The 8968-nt window shown below is 41.4% G+C and overlaps 1 protein-coding gene across 1 annotated transcript; it reads right to left on the bottom strand.

Annotated features, from left to right (window-relative positions):
* Positions 1-308: 308 nt before the first annotated feature.
* Positions 309-8542, bottom strand: LOC132223478 (ADP-ribosylation factor-like protein 13A). Its single transcript, XM_059678647.1, has 7 exons — positions 8526-8542; positions 8246-8316; positions 3244-3493; positions 2262-2361; positions 1562-1752; positions 625-715; positions 309-530 (listed from the first exon to the last, which is right to left on the bottom strand). Exons 1-7 carry the CDS (start codon positions 8540-8542, stop codon positions 309-311), a joined length of 942 nt encoding a protein of 313 aa, XP_059534630.1.
* Positions 8543-8968: the final 426 nt, after the last annotated feature.

The following is an 8968-nucleotide window of genomic DNA, read 5'->3' on the forward strand; positions in this document are numbered from 1 at the left end:
ATTGGAGTACTAAGTGGTGGTACCCAAGGACTCTCCCTGTCCTTCATCCACTTCTCCTGACCACCAACCATAGTATGAGAAAAGAGTTTCAGACTCAAAATAGGAATGTTTTATAAACTGTGAGAAGAAGGTCTCTATATAGAGTGTCCCCCCAAAATGTATACACACTTAACAGCTGAGAGCTCAATTGATGTTTCTTTCTTTTCAGATTTAACCCATTGGAATTAATCATTATTCAAAGTGAATATACATTTTTTGGGACACCTGTATTTTTTCTTCTCTGACTAACCACTGATCTAGCATTACCTTCAAAAAAAGTCATCGTCGTCATCTTCACAGTTGTAATCATCGTAATCATCTTCATCATTGGTGTAAGTTTTTGGGAAGTGAAAGTCAGCACTATAGTTGTCGTGAAGCTCAGTAGTGTTTTGAGCTCCATTTACCTTAGAACATTCACCTTCCTCCATGGGTTCATCTAAGGCAAATGTCACTGATAAATTCTTTTTAGGTGTTAATCTTAAGCCTCCTTTCTGTACAGCAAGAAGATGAAGGGGGAAAAGTCAGTTGGTGCCCAACAGTTTAGAGATTGGTCCCTGTGGCAATAACATTTAAAGAGTCATTTACCTTTAGGATTGACTTTAGAGGCCTAGTTTCCATGGAATGTTTTCCTCGGGGCTCTTCTTTTTCTTCTGTCATTTCTACATTGGTAGGGAACCTGGGGAACATAGAAAGGACAAAGCAATAGTGAAAATAGACACACTTCAAGCTCCTTAAGTAAATGCACCTGTTACCCCATTCCTGCATATGTATTTGAACAATGAAACGGACAATAGAGCAAGACATTTTAGCCTTTTATTCCTCAAAACCTTGATCACCTCCTGTTTTCTTATTTTTCGCTTTCATATTCCTCTTCTCCCCCATATTTCCTTATTATTGGGTCAGAGAACTGCAAGTAGAGAATGCGGGGTGGCTCCAGGACATTCATATAGAAAATATTGCCTAGAAGTTCCTTAAGGGGCTTGTGTTCCTTTTCTTCTCCACATGGCAAATTGGGGAATAAAAATCATGTTTTGGAGAAGCTCTAATGTTGATAGTTTGGCTTTACCTTTCTGCAACTCATCCCACTAATGTGATCACTCAAGTTGTGCCAGGGGGAGGGTATACCTAACAATGCTGGAAAGTTTATGGTCACTGACCTAGCCCCATTTGAGCCAACTGATCTTGAAAGACTTGCTCAGAACCGTACAGAATCCAAGCACCTCCCAGAACTCCCTGCTTATGTTGAATATTGATTCCTGCATCTGTTCTTTTTTAAAATTATATTTTATTATTGATTTTAGAGAGGAAGGGAGAGCGAGAGAGAGAGAGAGAGAAACATCAAAGATAAGAGAAAATCATTGATTGGCTGCCTTCTGCATGCCCCACACTGGAGATCGAGCCCTCAACCCGGGCATGTGCCCTGACCGGGAATCGAACTGTGACCTCCCGGTTCATGAGTAGACTCTCAACCACTGAGCCATGCCAGCTGGGTCTTATCAACCTAATAGAGGCAGCTCAGTACCTGGATGATGTACTTTCATCCTTGATGTCTGTGGTGTCCTCCTTGGAGTTTGCAATACTTGAAGTAAGTGATCGTTGGTGAGAACACAGCTCTTCCTGTTTATTCTGAGTGGCAGTTACCAGCCAGCGCAGCCCTTCAAGTAGGGGCTCATGGTTACTTCTTTGGAGGTTTTGGATAGCTGAGCAGGGTTCCTGTGACCAAAAGAGAAGACTCCAGCTCAGGAACCTGAGGCCACTGGGGATCAAAGTCCCTCCCACTCTCAGCTAAGGAGCAGAGGTACACATAAGCTCTGCAGTGCCTAGAGAGGCTTTAAGACTTCCTAGGAGAACTCAGTATTCACAGCTGAGAATGTAAATAAAAGCTACAAAAGCTAAGGTCATTCAATAAAGTGGTTGTGCTGTAATGTCTTAGATATGTGACTTTGGGCAAGAAACTCAGAGTTTTTGAGCCTCATCCATAAAATGAGGATATTGAAGCTTCCAGCTTTACAGAGCCATTTTGAAGTCTAATAAGAAAACATATGTGAGGGTAGTTAGGAGTGGGATATTGTCATCATCGAGTCAGAAATCACCACTATAGGCATCACCTGGCAGGAAGAGGCTTTGCCTGAGATCTAGCATATGGGGCTGATTATGGAGTGGTGCAAGGTATGCATCAGTTGGGCTTGAGAGGGCAAAAGAGGGGAGGGGTTGACACTTACCAGAAGGCAAATGAACTTGTTGTCATTCATTATCCCTTCCAGATATTTAATAATATCACCAGGTGAGAGGGCATTATGCCGGTCTTGTTTATTTGCCAATCTAGAGCAGGGCACAGGAGAGAGGGTAGGAAGAAGAGAGGAAGAGTAAAACATAAATAGAGGCAAAGGGCAAGAAAAGAAGGGAAATAGGGGGAGAACCTATTATGGTACAGTTGCTACATATTCAAGAACTAGCTTTAAAGACATGCACAATGAGATGAACCAGACATTTTTCTAGCCAATTCTCAATGACGGAAAGAATAACACATATAACTTGAATCCAAGATCATCCCCAGATCGAATTTCTCACTTCATCTCTACACTATGCCATAAAACTTTAATTAGAATTGCTAACTGGGATACGAACAGATTTGGAGTTTTTAAACAGCCTCTGCCAAACTCTGTTCATACTTGAGTTGGGGATGCTAATGAGGAACAAAAAATGCAAAAAGGGAGTGGGGGTGATGATTGATTGGGCCATCCGAAGTATCACCCTGGAATCAGTGCTCGTTACATGACTCTTGGGCAGTCTGGGAAGGGAGGAGGACATTGGCATCAATTATACAAAATAGGGGTGGTTTCAGGGGTAGAGACTGAAGCAGAGAAAGAGAAAGAAATTCAGGAAGACAATCTTCAGGAAGAGTCAAGGGATGGAGGTAGGAAATCCCGATATTACTCTCCATTTCCCTTTGATGCTTGCTTTCAAAATTACATTTGCACAATTAGGTAACATTTTCACCCATGGCAGCGTGTGGTAGAAAGTAGCTCTTAAAAACAGACCCCAGAGGACTGGGTTACCCCCTCCACACACACACACTGAGCTGAAGGGAAGAGGAGATCTAGCTGGATGTGACAAAGGGACCACCCAGCTCTTCCTTTCTCTACTTGTCTTCTGAAGGCACAAAATGGGAAGGGAAAATTGAGCACAAAGGCAGAGGCTTACAATAGAATGGGTTTTCCTGCCACTCTTGCATCAGACAGAAGATTTGATAAAGTGGTCTTCACTTCTTGCATGCGTCCTAAGTCGCTGGAATCCAGGACAAAAACAATCCCATGTGCTTGTGCATAGTAGTCGGGCCAGATTTCTCGTCCCTTCATATCTCCATTCAGGTCATAGATAGCAATTTCATATTCATCTAGCAGAACTGTAGTCAGTTTAGAGTTCATAGAACGGTCTATCTTGCTAGGAAGTACTGTGCATAAGGGAAGAGAGGAGAAGCAACCACAAAGCAGAGGAATATAGTTAGATGAAAGAATTTGTTAAACAAATGTTGACTAGAGCCATAGCTGGTTTGGCTCAGTGGATAGAGCGTCGACCTGCGGACTGAAGGGTCCCAGGTTCGATTCCGGTCAAGGGCATGCGCCTTGGTTGCCGGCACGTCCCCAGTGGGGGGTGTGCAGGAGGCAGCTGATCGATGTTTCTAACTCTCTATCCCTCTCCCTTCCTCTCTGTAAAAAATCAAGAAAATAATATGTTCAAAAAAATGTTGACTAGAGCCTGCCCTGAGGAATGCTACTGAGGCATCTTGCCATCCTGTTCACTCATGGATTCATTTTCCTAAACCAGCACTTTGCCCAGGCAACCCTCTCCTGGCTCAGTAACTTTCAGTGAGTGGCCACTGCTCCCAGGAGAGAATACAGACTCCTCTGCCTCCTAACCTGCCAGCGCTATCTCTACCCTGTCTTGTGTCCACGGTGTCCCTGGTACACACCCAGTCTTTTCTTCCCTCTGCTCCTTGGCTCACTCTCCCCCCACTACACAAGAATGTCACGCTCTTTTGTGCCCTGGGCCTTCACAAGATGCTATTTTCGCAGCTTAGAACATTTCTTACATTGCTCTTTCCTTGGTTAATACCTATTTTCAAACATCTATTTAGATCTTGTTTCCTCTAGAAATTTTTTCCTAACTCACACCCCCACCCCCAAATCTGGGTAAGGTGCCTTTCTTCTGGGCTTATCACTATAATAGTACATATGACAGTGTTATAAATTCAACGGTTTACTAATCTGGATTATACACTGCAATAGGACAGGGACCCTTTCAATTTTATTCACTGCTACATTCACAATGCCAAGGGCAGAGGTGCTCAATAAATATTTGTTGAGTGAATTTGATGAATGAATGAATAAATGAATGAGCAGGAGGCTCTTCTCTCCTACCCTTTTTTCAAGGCTCAGGAAGGCTTCTTTAGGGAAGCTTATCTGACCACCCCAACTCCACTTTCTCTCCCTCATTGAGCACATGGTCTGTTAAGCTGGTCATTCACCTCCCTCTGTGCATGCCATGGCTTCCCAACTAAAATAATGAGGGAGGGGCTTTGCATTCGTTTACACTCAGTAGGTGTTCAATACATGTTTATGGTGCCTGTTATTGTGGGTAAGTATGAAGTACTTTTCATATGTCTTCTAAGAAACCATGCCAAATTTAGATACACTTGCCCTGTCAAGGCCATGGCCAGATCATAATCCCATAGGGCAGTGGTCGGCAAACTGCGGCTCACAAGCCACATGTGGCTCTTTGGCCCCTTGAGTGTGGCTCTTCCACAAAATACCACGTGTGGGCGCGCACGTACAGTGCAATTGAAACTTCGTGGCCCATGAGCAGAAGTCGGTTTTCGGCCTGGGAGAGTCTATTTTGAAGGAGTGGTGTTAGAAGAAGTGGGGGGTGTTGGTTGGGCGATGGGAGACATGGCCCAGGCGTGCCGAGGGATACGCATCGCAAGGGAGGCGCGCGATTCATGCACGAGTTGAGTGAGCCAGTCAGTCAGCAGTCTCATTGTGCAGTGGTTAGTGCTAGTCACGTCCGCAAATCGAGCGCGGGTGACAAAACTACCTACTCGAAGCATAAAGTTACCTGTATTTTTCCAACCAGCTGCAAATCCTGCAGGTATTTTTGTCATCAATTTAAGAATTGTAATTATTTTGTGTTGGTGGCTTTATTATTATTTTAGCAAAGGCCAGCTTAGGAGTACCCTAATTAAGTTAATAACAATGTACCTACCTATATAGTTTAAGTTTAAAAAATTTGGCTCTCAAAAGAAATTTCAATCGTTGTGCTATTGATATTTGGCTCTGTTGACTAATGAGTTTGCCGACCACTGCCATAGGGCATTCCATACCTATTCTGCCCCCATTGAAGTGCAGTTCAAAAGGACAATCTTTCTACAAATTCCAGTCTGTTGAACTGAAAGTTCTGACCTAGATTTCTGCCCACATAAGCAGAAAAATGATATTATAGATTCTCTATACTAGGACTCGGGAGTTCTAAGACCACAATCAGTAGCTTTCTATTTCTAATCTCAGATCTACTTGTGACATTTTCATTAGGATTGCCAGAATGAATCGTTTAGCTGAGAAGTTAAGTAAGATGCTTTCAGATCGTTGATAATGTATGGTTATATAGACATTTACACAAATATATGCATATATTTTCATTATTACATTTTAATGTGATCTTATAACTTCTGTTTTCATGTTAGTCAATGCTCTTTTTAATTATAGCTTTCAGATAACATAAAATTTTCAGTCACAACTTTGATGTGATATTTGCTATGTCTCGCATTAGACTACTTAAAATAATAAGCGAATAAAGATAGTTTTAATTTGTTTCCAGCATGAAGGCAAGCTTTAAGTTATTTTCCCCTGTCTAATCAAAACATTTTCCTTAGTTATTTTTTCGTTTTACTTGAAACCTTACCAATTCCTTCAATAATGCAATCTATTTTGGCAACCCTAGAAGCTGTGAGAAGTTGTTGTTCCCTGACACTTTACATTTCTCTTATCCCCTCTGTTAATTCATAAACTCCCTGAGGACAGGTAATGAGTCTAATTCATTTCTATATCCCATAAAACACAACAGTCCGGGTACTGTTGGCTTCTGAGTTACTTGGCGATGATAAAGTCCTACCCTACACCAATTGAATCAGAATCTCTATGCTGCAACCCAAGTATTTGCATGTTTAACAAACTGCTATATTTAACAAAATCTGTAGGTGATACTTCTGCACTTTAAAGTTTGAGACCCACTACCCTAAAGAGCAAAGAAATCCATGCCTGTTGTGTCTCAGCATCATCTGGTGCTCCTTGTTAGATTTTGATTCCATGCCCCGCCCCCTAGTCCAAAGTGTCTGGGCCTACAGGTCCCACTAAGTAAGTGTAAAAGCATCCCACATTATTCTCATTTTTGGCTTTTAGTGCTCACTATGCTAAGGATCACCTATGGAGCTTTTAAAAACTGACACTAGATCTCCTCCTCTGAAGGTTTGATGCCATAGATCTGGGGTGGGGCTCAAGCATCATGTTCATTTTTAAAAGCTTCCCAGGTTATTGAAATGTATAGCCAGATTTGAGAGGCACTGCCCTAAATTCCCTCATTTAGGGCACCTACTTATGCCCATCCAGACAAAACAGTTATAGTATATGCTGTCTTTGAGAATAATGGCTTCAGATCACAGATAGTTTATAGCTTCAAAGTTACTACTTATAGTAACACAAGTTACTACTTATAGATTGGTATTTCCTTCCTAGGCTGTTATCTGCAATCATAAACATCTGCAGGAACAGGAGAGGTGAGCTATTGCATATTGTGTACAGAGCAGCCTAATAGATTGACTGTAGTAGTCCTGTATGGACTGAGACATTCCTTAGAATGTGACATCAGTGGAACTTTGCTTCTTGGCCATTAGAAACTTCCCTGTGAATGAATTCACAACTCCGGGCTCTATCCTCTAGAAGTCAGAATGGAAAGCAGATACTATTCTCAAAGACAAAATAGCATATGGCTAATTATGGAAGAGTGCTTCCCAAAGCTGGCTGCCCATCAAAAACACCTGGAGAGTTCTTAAAATATAGATTCCAGGACCCCACTCAGGTAGATAATGGAGAGGATGAAATGCTAGGTAGTAGGACAGCATTATAGCAGGCATATGTATGTGAAATAGATCAGTATGATGGCAGAGGAATGGCAAGTCATTTGTTTTGGCTGTATCAGGTCACATGCAGAGAGCATGAGAAATGAAGCTGGAAGAGAAGTCAGAAACCAAATTATAGAGGACCCTGTGTGCCTCTAGGAACTTAAATTTTATTTTGAATACAATGGGGAGGTATTAAATGCTTTTGAGCAGAAGAAAGTGCCATGATCAGATTTTTGTATTAAGTCCTTCAGGCAACTGTGTTGACTGAGTGCTGGGGAGACAACTAGAGATGGAAAGATCAGCCAGCAGCCTATTGCTGTAGTTCAAGAAAATTGCTGCAGGTTTCCAGTACACCAGTGGCAGAGGAGTCAGGTTAGCCCTTTCCTGTACTTTGCTGAAGGCTTCTAAATGATATAAAATTCAGCCACATCATCATACCCCTACTTTTATTTAATAAACATCAATAGAGAGAATCTTATGCCAGCCTGTGTGCTGGGCTCTTTGACTAGCATTTAGTTGTGTCTTCACAACTAGAATAGTAGCTCCCTTCAATTCTGTGTAACTGCTTCTTGAAATGTCAATGTATTAAACTGGAGATCTGGTATTAAACTTGCATATCTCTGAATTGACAACATTTCACAAGTTCCAACCCTCTATATTAACTGTCACAAAGTATTTAATGTTATTAAACTTCTTAAGACCACTTTAATTGAGCTCTGAAATGAGACACTTTTTCAAACATGCTATCCTTCATAATTGACTGCAGTGTTTTACATAGTTTGAATCCATTCATACTGACACTGTGTGAGGATGTTTAATTAGGATATCTTGAAAAGGGAGACGGTGACAGACATTACATAAACAAGCTGATAATACCCCAGGAAAGGATTGTGTATGTGTGTTGGAAAGTGCTTATCTTCAAAAGTGGCAACCTGAGGGCTGTGAAGTAAAGCTAGGAAGGAATAATTATTTCATTGGTCACTGGGGACCTTGAGAGACCTAAACCAATGTCTAATGCTCCTAGTTCCTTACGTCTGCGGAAGGCCTCCGTAAGTAAAGTTTTGCCTGCATTATCCAGACCGATGATGATGATGGTCACATTCCTAGTAATGGAAAAGAAAAATGAGCCAAAGCCTTAAAAACAGTTAGTTATTAAGCTAAACAAAGAAGTCTATTCTTCTTTGGTGTTTGGGGATCTTCCTACAGTAGTCCCAATATATGTATCATAAAAGGCACAGCCAAGGTGGTAGAAGATTATATAGGAATCCCTTCCCAAGGTCCCCAAGGATGTGTTTCTTCCCGAGTCACTTGCCTTGCAGAATTAGCCATTTTCTTCAAACCTTGTCCTCAATCTTGCATGCAGACAGAATAATCGTTTCTCCTAACAATATATATATATATATAATATATATCATGATTTGTCCCATGTGGGACTGTGGGCAGATAAATTGGAGGAAATGGTGGAGTAGGTCTAGGGAAATAATTACAATATTACCTTCGTGTTTCTTCAATATTTACTTGAGGCCTTCAGGATGTCATTATCTTGAACATGATTCATCTGAGTTCTGTAATATTAAGGGAAACAAGTAAATAAGAAATCAGCCCCGCCATTAACATTGAACTTGTCAGTTTATGACTACATAGGTGCTGATAAACTGAAAGCCTTGTACTGACACAAGTCCATTACTTCATTCTAGCCACCCTTATCTATAAATGTCATAGAGCGAGGGATGGGTAATCCTCAATTCTACTGGC

This window comes from Myotis daubentonii, chromosome X, assembly GCF_963259705.1.
Source record: "Myotis daubentonii chromosome X, mMyoDau2.1, whole genome shotgun sequence".
In the NCBI taxonomy this organism is placed as follows: Eukaryota; Metazoa; Chordata; class Mammalia; order Chiroptera; family Vespertilionidae; genus Myotis; species Myotis daubentonii.

Bases quoted from the DNA above. Each gene is read 5' to 3' on its own strand.
- LOC132223478 (XM_059678647.1), bottom strand. The intron at 716-1,561 runs GTACTGAGCTGC...TATGTTCCCCAG, and splicing joins GATGAAAGTACATCATCCAG to GTTCCCTACCAATGTAGAAA. The intron at 531-624 runs GTAAATGACTCT...CTTGCTGTACAG, and splicing joins CTCTAAAGTCAATCCTAAAG to AAAGGAGGCTTAAGATTAAC.